General features: G+C 40.1%; 1 protein-coding gene across 1 annotated transcript in view; it reads left to right on the top strand.

The window, feature by feature from the left end:
- The window catches only part of SS18L1 (SS18L1 subunit of BAF chromatin remodeling complex), a 29818-nt gene extending 12916 nt beyond the window's left edge, over positions 1-16902 (top strand). The window contains exons 5-11 of the mRNA XM_030533376.1: positions 2500-2697; positions 3744-3908; positions 5336-5437; positions 6008-6100; positions 11826-11945; positions 14178-14305; positions 14584-16902. Of these exons, the coding sequence (XP_030389236.1) occupies positions 2500-2697; positions 3744-3908; positions 5336-5437; positions 6008-6100; positions 11826-11945; positions 14178-14305; positions 14584-14610 (833 nt within the window). The 3' untranslated portion in view covers positions 14611-16902. The remainder of the gene's footprint in view (positions 1-2499; positions 2698-3743; positions 3909-5335; positions 5438-6007; positions 6101-11825; positions 11946-14177; positions 14306-14583) is intronic.
- Positions 16903-20420: the final 3518 nt, after the last annotated feature.

The following is a 20420-nucleotide window of genomic DNA, read 5'->3' as shown; positions in this document are numbered from 1 at the left end:
TCATGAACATTAGGGTCATGTTTTCAAGTTTTTATCTGCAACTGTGAGTGCCAGAAACATTGTTTTTTAAATGAAAGCTGAGATTCTCATGTAATAACATAACTCTGGGATCTTGGGCTTTAAGAAAACCAACAAATATTGCAAGAGTTATCAATACTGTAATTAATTCAACCTGCAGTATTTGTAAGATCCATCAGCAGAAGCACTTTCACTCAGAAAGACTACAAACTCCATTCTTCATTCAAATTGCATGTTGTCTTCTGTTTCGCTGAAGAACAAGTATCAGCTTTATAAGACATACATTACTGTAGGGTCAGACTTCAGCAGCCGTAAATTGGAATAGCTCCACTGACTTCAACAGAACTATACCAGTTTACTCTTGCTGAGAATCTGGCCCATAGTCGCTCTATAAGGGATGAAATAAAACATTCTCCAGCAAGTTTTCTCATTTCAATATTTGTAAATACTTTAAGAATACCTAAGGAAAACTGGTATTCAAAAAACTTTAAGATGCCGTTCAGACTGTAAATAAAATTAATATCAATTAAATCAAAATAACATGAAAACATTTTCTTATTTGAAGATCCTGCATGTTTCTCCATCTAAATGGTCTTGCAACAATGTGAAACAGTGCACAATAAATATGACTAAGTTTGCAAAAAGTTGTTAAAAGAATTAAGAGCAATACTGGATATGAAATAAGGAAGAGGTTCTGCATAATAGAAGTTAGTTATCCAATAACAGTAAGAGCTAAGATAATTAAACATATGATAAGGTAAGTAGGACAGTGCTTACAGCCCCTGGGTACAACCACAGCATATTGATAGCTATTCTTATTGACTGTTGGCTTTTATTAGACTACAGATAATTGACCACAACTTACAGCTATGTGTATGAACGAACAAGGTCAACTTTATCAACTGGGTGACCCTGAGCAAGAGCGAGGCTCCATGCTGCTGCAGAGTTGAATGAAGTTCTGAGTTTCTTTCTTGTATCATACAACTGCAAAGGAAAATGGGGAGTTTCTACCCCTCTCACCATCATGAGAGGAGATCAGGAATTCATAAATTGCCAAGTCAGGAAAGAACTGTGGGATCACCCCCAAAAAGTGTGGGTGCCAGGAAATCACTTTGTGTTGTTTATGCTTAAGGACAGGCCTGGTAATACAGAGCTCTACATTTTTGGTTGTTCACTGAAGAAAACTTGTATTTAGTGTATGAGTTGGCTCAGAGGCCCCTATGAAACCTTGTTGTTCTTCTTTAGGGCCCACTCCAAAACCCACTGAAGTCAGGAGGAGTCTCTGTGTTGACTTCAGTGAGCTTTGGACTGGGCTTTTACAGACCTCTATAAAAGCAAAATCAGCTAAGCAAACACATACAGTGTCCCAGTCACAATTAGCAAGATACTGTTAGTATGAATCCCAAAGGCTGAACTCCTAGCGCAGGGGTCAAGTCAGCAAATGAACTGGGAAGAGAAGGATAATGGTCACGATAGTAGGGACTAGCATAGTGTTTTGGAGAATTTCCCCTCTGAAACTACTGGGTATCTTCAATCAAGCTAGGGGAAGGAAGAGGATGTGATAGCTGTAGAGGCAGTACAGAGGCAGGATGAGTGCCATCATCCCCTCTCCTTTCTACTCTAATTAGGTTTGGTGGGCTTGCTGAGGGACCTTCTCCTTTCTCCTTATATGGTGGGCTTGCTGAGGGACCATTTCCTCTTCTCTCTCTCCCCCATTTATGGGGCCTTGTGATACCTCACCACTCTCCTTCCTCATCCAGCTAGCTTCTCTCTCTCACTGCCCATCTGGTGTCAGGATCCCTGGGTATGTTCTTCTATCTTTTTAAACCCTAGCAGAGGAGAAAGTCTGTTTGGTACTGCTGCTGGGCACAGAACAGTTGTGTTTGATGCAACAGCAGCATAGAGGAGCTGCCAGCCGCTGTTGGGTCCTCCCAACAACACCCATTACAAGAGAGGGGTAGCTAATAACCTTCAGGGGAAGAAGGAAGCCGGGGCTGAACCTAGTCAGGGAACACCTGAGCTATTGAAGGCTCGGACACTCCCAGAGTTCTTGATTCAGTTTAGCGGCTGAAGCCGCAGCTGGCATTTGTCAGCCATGCTGAGACTATTAGAGCTGCCTCTGTCTTAGGAAAAGCTGGCAGAGCCTTCTAGTTGCAGAGTCTTCACTTCTGAAATTTGTTCCTGCTTGCCATTCAGCAAAGCCAAGTTTGGTAGTCTTTAGGACAAGATTCAGTATAGCTTTATAACAGACAGTAGGTGGTAGGTTTGGCTGTTTGTAAGTAACAGGGGTTTTAATTTTGGGGATGGGGGGGTAGTATTATTTTGTTATTTTATGGCCTTTGGGTGTGTGTGTGTGTGTGTGTGTGTGTATATATATATCCCTTCTTAGGTACCATAACAAGACTCCAGGTGAGCACTAACTTTTTTTATACAGCGTAGGTTGTCAATAACACCATCACTCTTCTTGTTGTGATCTGTTAGGTCCTAATCATGTGTCTATGCAGCAGTCAGGCCAGAATACGATGCCCACAACCTCTCTGAGTATGACCGTGAGCAGCCATGGAACTGGGCCTGGTTATAGCCATACCGTGCCTGCATCTCAGAACGTGCCAATGCAAGGCCAGGGGTCAATAAGCAATTACGTCTCTCGAACAAATATCAGCATGCAGTCTAACCCAGGTAAGGTTCCCTTTCCTTTTGGGATTGAAAGGACTTTTCAGTGGCTGCAAAGATGCACAACATGTAAAAATGTGCTGTAAATACTCTCTGTAACCCTGTTCCTGCATGGGAGCAGAGATGCAGAAGAGGTGGTTTTAAGCTACCTTTGTGTTCAGTACTTTCTGGACTCAGAATAAGTCAAAATAGCCTCAGTGTCACTCTAACTTCCATTCTGTTTCCCATGGCCTTCAGTGTGTGGTGGAAGGAGTGAATATCCAGAGTGCAGCAGCACTCTGGTCATAATGTGACAGACCCAACACATATCTCCCATATGTTCTGAGCTGTGAGAGGGGCTGTTAAAGAATAGTTATGCTAGCTAAAGAAGTTGTCCATGCTGGTGATATTCCTCAGTGGATATTTCCACTCCCTTTACAGGCCTTTCACATTGCTGGAGTGGCACAAAGGGGCCAGAGGGCAATGGAGAATCTGTCGCTGTCTCAAAAATGTTCACCACCGAGTAATGAATAGCATATCAGATATTAAAGAATTCTTTCAAGGAAGTAATGTGAAAATCAGAAAAAAAAATACTATAACTTTAATTTACTTAAATTCTGTAGTCATCAGGCCTATAAATAAGGTAGAAGAGGAAGGGGAAATTTGGTTAAAGAAAAAATGCAGCTGAAGATAAGGGTGCAAGTGAAGAAGAAGAAATATTTCAGTTACCTCATACAGGGCCCTTTTCTGTAGTCATGTTGCAGAAATTATTTCTGCTATTTATTGAGATCAGATGTATTTTAAAATACCTGACAGAAAAATAATGGTATGAATTGATTATGTTATCAGCATATGGGTTCAGATTAGAATGTAGAAAAGTTAAATACGCATGCTGGGAAAAAGTAAACAATTTCTGTCTTTTTTTCCCCCTGTTCCCCTCATAGAGGATTCACTGAATGATGATCTGAATGCAACTTTAAGACTAAACTGGCTGATTTTAGTTATTTTCAAAAAAGAGTAGGAAAAGAATTGTGATATCCCTTTAGAAAACAATTTTACCTTGTTCTATGTAGTCTCCATGATGCACCAGCAAGCGGCAACATCCCACTACAACTCGGCACAAGGAGGGAGCCAGCATTACCAAGGACAGTCCTCCATTGCCATGATGAGTCAGAGCAATCAAGGCAACAACATGATGGGTCAGCGACCCATGGGCCCTTACAGACCTTCTCAGCAAGGTATGGTGTATTATTCAGTTCCAGAAAGATGGCTACCCCACTATTCCTGCTGTCACAGACAAATATGCCACAGAAGCCATAATGATCTGGAAATGAGGGACCTCAGTGAAAGTTGATAAGACAGGAAATGCCAGACAGAGTGAAAGGTGCAAGTAGAATGTCAGAAAGGGTTTGCTCTAGTTTTATTTTCATAGCTTTCCATGTCTAAAGTTCAGAAATGACTGAGTCGACAAAGTCAATGAAATTCTTTCAGTTTACTGCAGTGGGCTTTGGATCAGGCCATTAGTCCCAGTGTGGTACTGTTCTTAATAAGTAAGAGGTCTCGGCAAATGAGATTTCGGTTATAAATATAAATTTATATTTTGTATATGGGCCTACATTGGAACTAAGTAAATTATGATTTTGAGTTTGAATGTTAGCATGAGCAAAAAGCTCAAAGAATAAAAATATTAGAAAGAGAAGAACTGTTTGGGTTAAATTTGTAGTGACCCTAAATACCAGCATTACCTTATTTAAGGCTTGGAAATAGGGAAGCATGGTTAATTAGAAATAAAGTGCAAGGTGTAGTCCTATGACTCCGTTTTCTATCTTTGGGTAAGGTCCAATAACCAACAATGACATCACTTGTTTGTTATAGTGTATAAAAAGCAAAGATCTTTAGTAGTTTTTGTCAGAACTTTCTTTAACCCTTCGTGTCACGCTATGACAGGAAGGTACCTCCTGGGCTTGCACCTGTTGTAAGTGTTTTGGCCAATGCTTATAATTGTAGTGTTAGTAGAGTATAGAATATTAGGGTATGTATGCATATATTGATATTTTGTATATAAACCAACATCAAGTGGCCTTTGGATTAATAAAGGAATGTTTGTGTGGAAACTGAGTGGTGATAAGCCTTAGTAAAATTATTAGAAAAATTATTTCCAATAGGCACCAAAGGATAATTTCACCACTATCAATCATGACTGAAAACATCTTGGAAACCATTATATAAAGTGAAGAAACTGCTAGACCAGTAACGTGATGTAACGTGAATTTAAATTATGAAATTTTGGTTTATTTTCTGATTGGATACTCACAGACATTTAATGCTAACTATATTGTTATGCACAGGATTCCTTTAGGTTTTATGCTATTGGGCAACTCAGGCTAGTAGATTAATTATGTCAACTGGTAGGGTTTTTCTTGCTCCATTATGACATCTATACAATTCTAATATTAAATTAAACTTTCATTCTCAGATTTAGCGAAAGCAGTTTTCCTTTCCAATGAGAAAAAACATCTTTGAAACAGTTCTGAACATATAAAACTCAAGTGATTTCTCCCAGAAGAAAACACTGTTCACTTCAAGAATATCTAAATAATGAAAAATCTCCTGTTGGGTTCATGGGCTACTTAAAACTCTCTCTCTCTCTCCTTTTGGTTTACAGGTTCCTCTCAGCAGTACATGGGGCAGGAGGAGTATTACAGTGAACAGTACAGCCATGGACAAGGCTCATCAGAGCCCATGAACCAGCAATATTATCCAGATGGTAATTTTGCTGAATAATAGTAACTCTAATATTGATGCAGCAGAGCTTGATGTAGTACTGAGTTGTACGACTGCCACATTCAAGAGTTAAAAAATTGGAAACCAAATAACCTGTAAGATTTGTTTCCAACCTGAAATGCCAGCAACTCCTGTTCCCAATACATACGATTCTGTGTACAGATGTTCATCGTAGCACCATTATCAACTGCATCCTGAAAAGAGCAGAAAGCCTACAGGAGAATCCCTGGGGTAGGGTACACACTCAGTTTAGCAAGGAGTGCTACTTCAGACTTGGCAAATGCATTGTCATTTTCACAGCAAGCTATCTACCTCAGATTTGCCCACTTGAGCTCTTTCTTTCTTTTGGCCTAATCTGTGAAGCTATCTGACTTTAAATTGTGTGTGTGTGTGTGTAATTATTTAATTATGTATAAAACATAATAGGTACTCTCTACATTGTAATACAAACACAAACAATTATATAATACATGTGCCAAAACAAACTATGGCTCAGATGAACCTTTTTGATTAACCTTGTCCATTTTGTCTCTTTCTTACTGTCTGATTGTAGGTCATAGTGATTATGCATATCAGCAGTCATCCTATACCGAGCAGAGCTATGACAGGTCATTTGAGGACTCCACACAGCATTACTATGAAGGAGGTGAGAAGATATAGTTGCAATCTATGCAAACAAAAGCTGTAAGCTACATAAAGTGCTAAGTCTACTTAGGAAAAATATGAAAACTGTTTTATAGCATTTCTGCAGAATTCAAACACTGCTCAGCTGCTAGACTAAAATAGTTTCCTAAATTGAACGTTACTCAGAAGTGTCTATAAAGTAGAATTTAGTTATGTATAGCAACTTTTATATTATATATATCTCAAAACACTATGCACAACATTAGAAATGTTAGTGACTATGTAGGTTAATGATTACTAGCTCACATATAAGCCTTGTGTGCACTAGGAAACAACACATTGCTGACAACAGAACATGTGTAGCTGAACTAGCTGCAGTTATAGTGTTAGATATTAGAAAGTTTTTTATGTGTGAGGAAATATTAGCTATAATACCACAATTATTTCTTTTCTTAAAAAAAATGCTGTATGGTGTTTTCATTTAACTTTAAATTGAGATATAAGTGTCTCTTAATATATTAATTGTTAAGGTCAGAGATCATTGTGGGGGAAGTAAACTAAGGTGCGAGAATTAGAAAAATGGCTTAAGATTAGGGAACAAATAGTTGCTATAGATGGAAACTTCTTTTCAAATTGAGGGAGGGCATATTGGTCTTTAGGTATTGTGAAAAGCCAACTCGCCAAAAGCACAAATGAATGGGGTTTCACACCTGTAACTGAGATAAAATGATGGCCTAGTATTTCTTAATTTTCAGACAGCACTAAAATTGGAAGCAAATAATGAGGCGCAGTAGAAGTAAATATAAGGAAGACCCGACAGCTTAAATAATTGGGACTACTGAGATGAGTAAAGGCTGTGGAATCAGGCCTGTTGTTCCTATCAAGTTAACAGGAAACACTTGAGTTATTACTATTTAATGTATAATTAAATATTCAAACTTAAAATTAGAAAGAAGGAAAAAATACAAAAACTGGTATAGGCTATCAGACTGCTCCAAAGTATTATTCTCTCTCCTCATTTCTTCCTCCTGTTCTCTTATTTCATTTCCCAACCCTGACTCACTCTCTTTTTACAGGTCGAGGAAGCTCTTCTCCCTTGAATAACTAATATTTTTTGTTTCATTATGTTTCAAAACAGCAAGTAAACAAATATATATCAGTTATTCTGGGGATAAGCGCCTTGCTGGCCAACAGGGAACAAAGAGGGAGGATAAGAGAGGAGAGAAATGGTTGTGAGTGAAATTAATCAAAGGATTTTAACATGAAAAAGAAACCTTACAATTTCACCGTCACCACTATGACAGCCACGTTTCCTTTGCTTTTTAATATGCTTTTTCTTTCATATAAATGTTGGAGTTAGTCTGTTTAAGATGAAGAGACAGTAGCAGGTACCTTTGTTGCAGGCAAATTTTTTAGCACAGGAACCACCTGGAGCAAAGGGATTATAGCAGTTAGAGTAGACAGATTTGTATATTCACAGTACAATTAATTGAGAAATTATCATATAGGGAAAGATTTTGAAGTAGGCACCTAACTTCCCTTGAAAGTTAATGGGAGTCAAGCACCTAAATGCCTTTGAAAATCTGTACCACTGTGATTTTAAAAATCAAGCATGAGAAAAACCTGAATATCACACATCAGCCCCCTGCATTACTGACTGGCTGAGATAATTTAATTTCAGTATAATGAAGTTTATCTTCCTCCTTGATAATAGTGACACTATATCACTGTCATTTCAGCAAGATTCAGCATATTTATTCCAGAAAGGAATGGTAGAATTTTCAGCCAATTTAATGACCCCATTGCCTGAACATTTTTGGGAGCTCAATCACAAGGATCACTTAAATTAAATTACTATGACATCTCATCTGAGGAAACCAACTTATGTAGAGACTTCGTTCATTTTGTTGTTTGCAAATTTGCAAACTGGATTTCCCTTTAAATGTTTTAATAGTTCCAATAAAAAATTGCAGGGTTCCATAACAATGAAATGCCTTATTTTCCTTGGAAATATGAATAAAGAATATTATTATTCATGAACTGAAAGCAAATACAGTGGGAGGGCTTCTTGGGATGCCAGCTGTTGTGTCCTGGCACTCTTGTCATTGAGACTCTCTTCTTTTACCTTTGGGACAGTTTTTGATTAGAAAAGCTATCCATTTTGAGGTAGGCTGGTTATTTGCATGTTCAGTGATGTAGATGAATAAACAACCTCTTACATCCCATCTGCCCCTACTGTGAGCTCCACAAGAAATGAAATTTATGCAGATCTAGGATTCAACAAATTGCAAATTAAAGCCAATGCACTTTGCATGTTTTTGAAAAACAAAATCTGATTCTAAAGAGTAAAACAGATTTTAAATATAATCTATTTATAGAGCTGGGTTGAAAATTATGAATATAATTAAATATCTGAATGAAAATAGTAACTACTCTAAGTCATTTTAGGAGGACTCTGTCAAGGTATCTGAAATGAGTTTTCTAAAATATCATTTTAGTTTTTAACCCACTATTGTGTTTTACAATAACCCTGTGGAAGTTTGAAAATGAAGTGTTTCCTTACTGATTTTTCTTTATTATTAGACTATTTGCATAGTATAGGGTTGTTCATTATGGATCAAGTTCATCCATAAAATTCTAATGTATAACTCCTATTGAAGCATAGAGGAATTACAGTGTGCATTATAAGGTAGTATTTAATCCTATGAATGCTGAGTGACTGAATTTCTTTTTTTAAAGAGAAGGCAGATTTGCTTTAAAACAAAATCATACAGGGCCAAATCCTGACTCCTGGTATATACATCATATAAACCCTGTTGGCCACATAAAACAGCTGAGCTTTGTAGTTCTCCCAGCCTACTCTGTCCATCCTAAGACTGTTAACTGTGTTTATTTAGAATAGGGCTGGCTCCAGTGGTGAAAAGTGGGAAGAACAGAGGGACCATATCCCCAACATTTTCATTTGTGAGGGGTTGTTGGGAATTCTTCAGTTCACTGAGTCTTAGTTCCGCTCCTTAGCTAACAGATTCACCCCAGGGAAGGGTAGGATCTTTCTTTTCAGAATCTATATAATTGTTAACATCTGCCTGCATAGCGGACAGGTCACACAGCTTTGGTGGGCTCTATGTTGTGGAGACTTAGGGTATGTCTATCCTGCAATGTAAGACCAGGGTTTGAATTCAGGCTCAAGCCTACCCTCCTTCCATCTACACACAAACCACACTAATCCAGAGCTTGGACCCAGGACTCCACAGGGAAGGAGGGTCCGACCCTGAGTCAAGCTGGGACTCAGGGTTCAAGCCTATTGCTTTGTAGTGTATATGCAACTCCACTGGACTCGTGCTCAGGTAGTCCACCAAAAGTATCCCACTGACTTACTTCCTTTGTCCTCTGGACAGTCAAGTTTGCAGCACGGTCATGTTTTCCCACACTTCACTATGAACAAATGACTAGAGCAGCCACATTTTGTGAGGGCACTAGGAAGTCTCAGATATGGGTGGTTGCATTCGGGCCTGCATAATACAATGTAGACAATAGACCCCATTCTGGGGCCTAGGGTTCAACAATGAGTTACAAATGAGTGTAGATGCTCAAACCCTACATTAAACCCAGGATCTGCTAATTCGAATTCTAATAACCCTGGGCTTACACTGCAGTGTAGACCTTTGGGTCAGGGTTTTCCCTGTGAAGAATTGGTTGCGTTGGTGAAGCCCTCTAACTTAAAAATAAAAAGGCAGGTCAAATTTTGGGCCACCCAAATTTTACAGTGTCCCTTTTAAATTAATTATACATTCTAAAATTAGCTTGTGTGTAATGAACAATTCTGTATAGGACTTCCTTTTGAGGAACAAGGAACTGCCTCTGGCAACTCTCCAATGTCCAGCATATTTTGAGTTAATTATATTATGAGAGTTGGAATTCCCCTGTGCGTGATTCATTATCAGCTGCCCCCCTATTGACAGCATTCAGGAAAGGATAGAAAAAGCTGCAAAACAGAAAGTAAATTAATCATGTTATTACTAGGTGAATGAGACATATTAATCTCCAAAAGAAAACAGTGAGAAAAACAGAGTGGCAAAAAAACGCCATAAACTGAAGTAGTCAATTAATCTTGTAACATTCCAAGCTACAACAATTTTAATATATATATTAAAATAAAATAAACCTGGTAACCAGTGTCAGAATTCAACACAGTACTGAAGGTAAGTGATCCCTGCAATCTAAAATACATGTCATTTCTGAAAAATCTGTCTTACAAAAACACATAGGAAGATAGAACATGAAGTAAATTTCTTTATTATTTTAAGCGATCAGAGTTTCTCCATTGTGCAGTAATTAATTCAAACCACAATGGTTTAGCCTTAACTTGTATTATGTTTTATTTTCCTTAAAAGTCAACATGACTGATACTTGTTTGCCTCACACCTTGTGTAGTTCTTTATACCTGGATAAAATGGCTGTTAAATGCTACTGTTCTGATTGGGTAACATTTTATACCCACTTTACATCAGTGTAATGACTACCAGCTGTAAAGGAGTGAAGATTCAGGCCCAATGTTTTGGTCACACAGAACCTTTGTGTGGTAATGTTTCCTTTTCAACCCACTTGCTTTTTGTAGATTACCACAAACTAGAGGAAAGCCAAAATATCAACTTAATGGAAAATAAAACTTAGTGAATTAAGGATAAGCCTTTGCAGTTCAAATAGGCTGGTGTATATTGGGGAAATTCTGATCACCCACAAATTTAAAAGTCAGTTTTCTTAAAGAATGTTAGATACTATGAATATCCAAATAAATATATGAATATGACTGTGTACAAACTGTAGGATGTGCACTTGAATAGACCAGGGATGGCCAAACTTACTGACCAGAGCTGCATACTACAATCTTCAGAAGTTTGAGAGTTGGGGTGTGCCTGCCGGGGCCTAGGGCTGCAGCTTTTCAGCGGGGTGGTGGGGTTAGGGGCTTCTGTCATGTGTGGCCTGGGGGTCTCGGGGCTTCATCCCCGCAGGGCTTGCCTGCCTGCCAAAGCTCGGGACTTCAGCCCCATTTCTGCTGAAGCCCCAAGCCCTGGCAGGTGCCTCCCATGGGGCTGAGACCCCTAGACTCCACTCTCTGCTGGGCAGAAGCCCTGAGCTCAACCACCTTGCCGAAGGGCTGAAGCCCCAAGCTTCCCCAATCAGTCTGGTAGGCAGAGAATGGGGAGACATGGGAGGCTCCAAGAGCTGCATTTTAACTGTAAAAGAGCTGCATGAGGCTCACAGTTTGGCCATCCCTGGAATAGACTTTACTTGGTCTTTATGTGTTATCAATATATATATATATATATATAGGAGTGTATATTTTTCCTAATTTGTAATGTGTTGGAAACAAAGTTATTGTGCTCTTTTAAAACGTTTATTTTATTTTTAAATTTTTGATGAAAAGAAAGCTGATGTTTAAAATGTAAGAGGAAAAGGGAGCAGCTGGTGGAAGGGAGAGGAGAGAATGTGCATGTAGACTTCTTAAAGAAAACGTTTTTCATACGTGAAACAAACATAGCCTCTTCAAATGAGCTAAAAATAATCAGAGGAATAACCTCCTCTTTACTGATTAGTAAAATATATAGTGGAAGGCAGGGTCTTTTTTAAAGGAATACCCTTTTCATATCAACAAACCTCATTCAGTTATTTTCAGTGTGAACAGCAACTATATTGGGACAGCTGCTGAGTCTGTACATAAACTATATCAATTTTCCCCTTTCTAGGAAATTCCCAATATAGCCAGCCACAGGCAGGATACCAACAGGGAGCTGCGCAACAGCAAACATATTCACAACAACAGTACCCAAATCAGCAAAACTATCCAGGACAACAACCTGGATATGGTGAGGAAGTCTTCTTTGGCATGTCTTGTGTTTGCAATCCTTGGTATAAATTTGTCCATTCTGTACCTAGGAACAAACAGATAAATTGTCTATCTCCCTTTGTAGCTCAAGGCACCAGCTTTAACTTATAACAAATGTAGTACCTGGTTCAGCCCAATGGATGTTATCACACATCATACAGGATCTCTAACTCCTTGACATCAAGGGCTGGGAAAGCTGGGTGTTTTACAGGTTTGGGTGGTGGGTTATTATACTAGTGCTCAGGCTTCACAAATGTGAAATTTTTATATAATGTAAAGTGGAAGGAATCCCACAAAATCACTGCCACCTCACATAGATTTCTTGTAATAGCATCTGTGCTTTACCATCAATTGCTGAGGAAAAAGGATTGAATGTGATCTGAATATTCTTGCACTAGCGTACTAAACGAGAAATTTTTGGGCCATTCTGCTCACAAAATGATGATGCTCTCCACTACCATGTAAAGAATCCAGGCTTGATAGCAGGTCATGGTCTCTCTACTCAGATTAGGGTACTTTAGAAGCAGCACTTTGAGTCCCTCAAATGAAGAGAGCATTTCATATTGCTGATCAGCAAGTAGTGGTGTTCATGGTCTCTAAGAGCAATGGTCTGAACATGCTCAGCCACAGGATGGTGACCACGTCACAGGGCTTTGAGATTGGCATATAAAGCAATAAGTAATAGAAATATCCCTAGGATTTTAGAAAGGATGTGAAGGACCATTTGTGGGAAGAAACAGCTTTGATTTGCCTGAGTGGCACTTACAAGGTACATTACTTCAGGGTCTTGCTGACCTTGGCAGCATTATAGGTACACCTCTACCCCACTATAACATAGCCGTGGGGACCCAAAAATCCTTACCGCGTTATAGCTGAAACCCCATTATATCGGGGGAGGGACAGCAGGGCTCCGGCGGTGATTTAAAGAGCTCCAGGCTCCAGCTGCTGCAGGGAGCCCCAGACCCTTTAAATCGCCAGTGGAGCCCCGCTGCTGCAGCCCCAGGGTAGCAGCAGCAGGGCTCCAGCAAGATTTAAAGGGCCCTGGGCTCACCACAGCAGCCATTGCCCTAGACCCTTTAAATCGCCGGTGCAGCCCCGCTTCCGCAGCCCTAGGGCTCCATCAGGATTTAAAGGGCTTTGGGCTCCCCACAGCAGCTGGAGCCCAGGACCCTTTAAAGCGCAGCCCGAACCCCGCTGCAAATTTTATCAGCATATACTCCACTCCATTATCCAAGTTATTAATGAAAATTATTAAATAAAACTGGACTCAGGACTGACCCCATGGTATCCCACTAGATACGTCCTCTCAGTTTGATAGCAAACCATTGATAACTATTCTGAGTATTCTTTCAACAGTTGTGTACTCACCTTAGATAAATTTAATCTAGACAACATTTCTCTAGTTTGCTTATTAGAATGGCATGTGGGACTAAGTTAACAGCCTTCTTTAAATCAAGATATATCAAGATTATTGTTTCCATCCACTAGGCTAGTACAAACTGATTGTTTAATTTGTTCCAGTGTCTTTCCAGGTATCAAAGTTAGGCTGACTGGTCTATAATTCCCTGGGTCTTCTTTGCTCCCATTCTTAAAGAGAAGTAGTATGTTTGCTCTTCGCCAACCCTCTGGGAGGTAACCCATCTTCCATGAGATCTCGAAAATAATTGTGACAGTTCTGAGATTGCTTCAACTAGTTTCTTAAATACACTGGGATGAATTCCATCAGGCCCTTCTTATTTTAATACATTTAACTTATCTAAATATTCTTTAACCTGTTCTTTCTCTATTTTGACTTGCATTCCTTCCATCTTGTTAACACTAATTGGGTTGAGTATCTGATCACCATTAATCAATCTTTTTAGTGGAACAGGCAAAATAGGTATTAAACACCTCAGCCTTCTTGATGTGGTCAGTTATCTCTCTTTCCCTGTTAAGCAGAGGGCCTGAACTTTCCTTCTTTCCTTTTTCTCTTGATTCTAATATATTTAAAGAACCTCTTCTTATTGCCTTTTATGTCCCTTTCAAGGTGTGACTCATTTTGTGCTTTCGCTTTTCTGATTTTGTCCATACCTGCTTGTATTACTCTTTTGTATTGATCAATTCATCTATGTTTCCACTTTTTGTAGGATTCTTTTTTGATTTTCAGGTAATTAAAAAGCTTCTGATAGAGCCATACTGGCCTCTTACAGTTCTTGCCATCTTTCCTTTGCAGGTCCTGCACAAGGAGCCTCTTCACAGTATTCCAGCTACCAACAGGGACAGGGGCAGCAGTATGGAAGTTACAGAGCTTCTCAGACAGGACCATCTGCCCAACAACAGAGGCCTTATGGCTATGAGCAGGTAAATTATTTTAATTTCTGCCATAAATGGTCTGGATTAGCCTTTTTCAGGAAGCCCTGCCTTGGAAGAAATCAGCTTTTTCTTGCACACAGGAAAAGCTATGAGGTTGAAGACCCAGATCCATTGTCATATACTCACACTGGATTCCCTAGTATTGGCAATGCATTACTGGGCTCATCCAATTTTGTAAGCCAAAATAGTTTCATCCAGTCCTCCTGAGTGCATGACACAGAAATGATATTATCTTCTAACGTGTCGTATTTTGTAATTTTTAACAGGGTCAATATGGAAACTACCAGCAATAAAGGGAGAAGCTCCTGTATCTGATTCATTTCAATAGTATATCCATCTTTTGAACTGGATGTACTGGCAGTTTTGATTAATTGTAATATGTTGGTTACCCCTTAGCACAAAGCAGCGTCTGTATGTGAACAGTGTTCATTTCATGCTGGATATGAAGCAGTGCACTACTGGTAACAAGACAATGCTTTAATGGTTTGATATATTTGGTGCTGTGTATAGTATGTATGTTGATACAATGCAGAGGTTTTTTTTCCCCATTCTTGATGTTTCTAAATAGCTTAGGGGTCATTTGATCAGAGTTTTTATGTGCCCAGATCTGGGAAACAACCAAGATATTCTGCAGTCCAGCTAAATACAAAGATCACTCAGCCACATCTCTGCCCATGCAGTTATTCTAATGTAGGTTATGAACCTATGTTTAACTGGACACATTGCAGTTTACCTGTTGCATATGCCAGCCTCTGAAATCCATGGCTTTCAAATGTACTACTTTACGGTATGAAGACGGGGGCATTCTTTATGTTGAATCAATTTCCACACTAAAAGACAAAAAAAAAACAATAGAAGTAATATTTCATTTGCTGAGGACATTATGCTCAGCAAATTTATATAGCTAATTTCCCATGTCTTCTAATGTAATATCTGCATCATTCCACATTTTTGTAGTAAAAGGTGAAGAGATGATCAAAACCTGTTTTCAAGGAAATATGAATTTCCAGAAGCACCTTTTATAGATCCATGAAAGTATGGTTTAAGTATAGTATATGTCATGGTTAAAAGAAATAAAATAAAACTCTGGGAATGAAGCTATAAGTCTACTAGAAATCAGTATTGCTTCATATCATGTTTAGCTGACAAATATGTGACCACATTCCAGTCTTAAATATGCTACTCCAAATTTTATCACAACTTATAAATATTCATGCCAAATTTCCCAGGTAGCCAGTTGTTTGCTCTTTAATTTCTGGTTCTTCCATTGCTCTACTAGTTCAGATTTTCTAGCAAGCATTATAACCGTAAATAAAATCAGGTTATCAAATTGACTTTTTCTGCAGTTATTCATCGCTTTTGCTTTTCTCTAGTAGCTTGATAGAAGTAATTTAGAATTGGTGTAAAAAAATCCATCTTTGTTTCAAAGGAAAAATCAGTAATTCAGCTTTAACAGTGAACATTCATTATGCATATGGAAAGGTGATTGTTAATGGGATTCAACCATTAAAGGAAAACTTATAGAGGGAGAATGAAAAATATTGGGACAGTGGTACTTAAAAGCCAACATGAACAATAAAAGTAGTTTATATTCAGTTTTACATTTTTTTAAAAATGGGATTTTTACTGCTGAGTAAAATATGTCTAAATTGTCTGTGACTAAAGGGTTAAAATGGCTAAAATTTATTTAATATAATTTTTTTTAAAAAGTGAAATATTACCTTAAGATTAACTGGAACTTTCAGAGTATAGACTTAAATATATCTTCTGTGAGTTTTCTCCTTTTGAGGTGTTTATTGGATTATATTTTGAGTTGTGGAATTTTTATATTCTAAAAACTAACACCACCCAGAAAATTTAGATATCACGCTTCAGGTTTGGATTTGTTTTTCCTGAAAAGGAAAATCTTAATACTTGATAGCTAAATGGTTTATTATTAAATGTTGTTCAAGCTCTGCCTTTGCAGCATTAACACTTCTAATTGCTGATCAGTGAAATGGAGTTAGCATTTTTATTCATTCTTTATTTCTCTTTTCCTTCCTGCTGGTGTTTTCATACTACTGAGTACTTTTAAATATCAGATAAGGCACAGAAAAGAAGTATGAGGGTTTTTTTTTAATCTATGTTAATGTTACAGGTAACCAGGAGAATGCAATATTGTTCCTTGCCAGCTTGGAAATATGCCTTTTATGTGGTTTTTGAAAGTGCGAATATAATCCTTTTGAGAGAATATGAACAACATTTAAAAAAAATTAAACAGCAACATTACTTCTATCTGAAATGTCTTACATTAAGAATTTCTTGAATGTTGTGTATATACTGTATTTGAAAGAGCACTTTGGAAATAGTTTGTACATTTATTTCCTAATTTATACATGATTTTTGGTGTTAATATTTCTAATTGTTAATAACAAAATGTTTATTTAATGTGTTGTCCATTTTTATGTATTAATGTGGAAACAAAAAGTGATGCCAGCATTTTGACCTTTTTCATTAATTGTATCATTTTCTGTTTTGTAATACAGAATGCTTGAAACTGGTTTAGGTTAAAATGAACTGATTATGAAGCCTATTGATGGTATTTTTCCTATGATGCAAAGACTTTTTTTAAAAAGGACCAGTGTAATAACAATGGGAGATTCAGTTTTTATTGCAGACTTTTTGGAAACAATGCCTCATCACACTCCCTCCCCCAATAGTCTTCAGGTAAAGCTCACTGCACGTAAAAACACTTACTACAGTTTTCAGATGTTCTAAGTCAGTGTTTCTCAGACTTCTATACTGGTGACTCCTTTCACACAGCAAGCCTGAGTGCGACCCCCCCTTATAAATTAAAAACACGTTTTAATATATTTAACACCATTATAAATGTTAGAGGCAAAGCAGGGTTTGGGGTGGAGGCTGACACCTCACCACCCCCTGAGGGTTCCCAACCCCCAGTTTGGGAATCTCTTCTAAAATTTTGTTCAATCTGCAAAGATCAAACATTATACACCTCTGCCTCGATATAACACGAATTCGGATATAACACGATAAAGCAGCACTCCGGGGGGGAGAGGGGGGCGGAATGCTCTGGTGGATCAAAGCAAGTTCAATATAACGCGGTTTCACCTATAACGCGGTAAGATTTTTTGGCTCTCGAGGACAGCGTTATATCCTCCACTATCAGAGGGGTAGCCGTGTTAGTCTGGGTCTGTAAAAGCAGCAAAGAGTCCTGTGGCACCTTATAGACTAACAGACGTATTGGAGCATGAGCTTTTGTGGGTGAATACCCACTTCGTCGGATGCATGTAGTGGAAATTTCCAGGGGCAGGTATATATATGCAAGCAAGAAGCAGGCTAGAGGTAACGAGGATATCACTGTCTGTGGAGGCTAGACTGTAACTTAATGTTGCAGTTAAGTCCCCTGCTTTCACTGATGTCAAAGGTAAAACTCCTAATGATATTAATGGGAGCAGGCTCAGACCCAAAAGATGGAGATGAAAGCTCTGATATTGCAAAGATTTATGCACATGTTTAACTTTATGCACTGCAAGTACATCTAGTGACTTCAATGGCAGTCCTTCCAATGGGTAGGTCTGCACAGCACCAAAAGGTTAATTCTGACCCTGAGTAGACAAACGTGCTAGCTCTACTCTAGCTAGCACACTAAAAATAGCAGGATGGCCATGGCAGCACAAGCAGTTGCTCAGGCTGGGGGGGGGAGGGGGGGGCAAGCAAGATTGGATTCAGGTGGCTAGTTCCAACCCCCCTGGTATCACTGCTGTTTTTAAGCGCACTACCTTATGGGGAGCCAGCATGCATCTAATGTGGTGGGAAGCATCCGCCCAGCTGCTGTATCACCATATCCCAGGAGTGAAGTTAAGCCTGTCTTTGCCAGGCCAGGGCTCTATTTCAAGAGCCTGATAAGATAATACAAGAGAAAGCACTGACGATTTCAGGGCCCTCAGACAAAGCTCTAGATCAGTGGTTCCCAAACTTTAATAACCTATGAACCCCTTTCACTAAAATGTCAAGTCTCACAAACCCCCAACTAAAAATGAATACACCTCTACCCCAATATAACGCAATCCAATATAACACAAATTTGGATATAACGCGGTAAAGCAGTGCTCCGGGGGGGGGGGAGGGGGGGAAGAAGGCTGCACACTCTGGCAGATCAAAGCAAGTTCGATATAACACAGATTCACCTATAACATGGTAAGATTTTTTGGCTCCTGAGGACACTGTTATATCAGGGTAGAGGTGTATTTCCAGGGATTTTCTACTTTATCTGAGCCTAAATTATAAAAGCAGTGATCTTAGAAATAGAAAATTTGTTTTTGTGACATGCTTATTACACACTATTATTTATCATTACAGTATTTTTATTACATTATGAAAATGGCAACACTCTTCCAAGATCTCACTTTCATAGCTTGTATATAAATAAGTCTGTTATAAGACAAGGCTCCTATGTTTCATCAAGGAGTATAAGATGTGAAACAGCATGAAGGTATTTAAGAAGCCACCTCAGAGTTCCTCCTACACAAGCATTCAGGCAGGGCCGGTGCAAGGATATTTTGTGCCCTACGCAAAACTTCCACCTTGCGCCCCCCCCCCCCCCCACTCCCAGAGCATCACTTATTATAAACGTTCAAAAATGAATACTGCATAATGTGGCATTGTTCATTAGAATTCATACAAGGGGGTCAGAGGAGATGTTCACAACGGTCCCTTCTGGCCTGGGGAAACCTATGAGCAAGGGAGGCTGAGACTGCCACCAGCTTGCAGAGTCTCTAAACATTCCCAGGCTCTGAGTATTTCACCCTCTTGGGGGGGAGGGACGGGGACCCAGGGGCAAGGAGGGCAGAGCCGGGCTCTCCAAGGAAGCAGGTGAGGATCTCCCTGGGGATCAGGGCTGTCTCCCCACGTTGGTACAGTGCCACCGGGGGGGTGGGAAGGGGTTGGTGTTTGGAAGTGGCACCTGTGCCAGCCCTTTCCCCTCCGGGGTTGTTTCACTTTCCCTCACGCCAGGAGGTGGCTGCGCCCAGCCCCAGGCAGGGCACATTGGAGGGCAAAGCTCACCTGAGCTCAGGACTGCGTCCTGCCTCCCCCAACAGCTCTGTCCCTTGGCCGTGCTGGTCGCTGCACCCAGTCAGCTGTCTCCTCCTTGCTTCGCCACAGGCTCCCATTGACCATCCTGTGTGGCGCCCCTCGCTGCGGGGGCAGGTTATGGAGGCCTCGCTCCCCGCCCTGCCCCACTCAGTTGACTCCCATGATGCCAGACACCGCTTTTTTGTGCCCCCAAATCTTGGCATCCTAAGCAGCCGCCTGGTGGTTACACCAGCCCTGCATGCAGGTCTTGAGCAGTCCAGGCAAACACCACACATTACAACAAAGCTTAAACTTGTTCTTCATAATAATTTTTAAAACAATACTAGCTGCCTATTTAATTTAAAAAACAGCAAAAAATATCCACCTCCCTTTCCATTTCTTGTAAGGAGTCTTGAAGTTTAAATCTCCTCAGCGGGATAGACACGCTTGCTTTGATTGGCTTGGCTCTTGGACGTCATGGGGCTCTGGGCTGCTGGCCCAGTACTGCCTGGGGTCCCTAGGGGCAGCTCTGTCCGACATTAGGGATTTTTTTTCCCCACAAGAACCCCCACTAACATTTTGCAAACCCCCGTTTGGGAACCACTGCCCTGGGTCGTTTCTACAGCAGAACCAGCGTCTGACCAGCAAGGATGTTGTACAGCTGCTTTTGAACACGCACCGGGGCATCTCCGGGCAGAGAACATGCCCGCTGCTCTCGCCACAGGACTCCCTCGTCTTGTGTCTGGGGCCCAGCCGCCAGTCCCCCCATACTCATCCCCATGGCTGGGGCCAGGACTGGGTGACTGGAGGCCATCTAATGAGCTGGTTCTTCGCCCAGCCCCAGGGCGCGATGTCGGGGGGGAGCATTAGCCGCCTGAAAGCCAAGAGGGGAAGGCACAGCGCGGCTCGAGCCCGCACGGACCGTTAAGCTGGGCTCGCATTTGACCGCAATCCTTTTCCCGCGCTTTTCTTACCTATGGGAGGGGGAGGACGGGGAGATTCCTGCGCGTGCGCCAATCTGACGGGC

The sequence above is a fragment of the Gopherus evgoodei genome, chromosome 14, assembly GCF_007399415.2.
Source record: "Gopherus evgoodei ecotype Sinaloan lineage chromosome 14, rGopEvg1_v1.p, whole genome shotgun sequence".
Taxonomy (NCBI): Eukaryota; Metazoa; Chordata; order Testudines; family Testudinidae; genus Gopherus; species Gopherus evgoodei.
The sequence above is the reverse complement of the archived record's forward strand: the minus strand, read 5'-3'. Positions and strand labels throughout refer to the sequence as shown.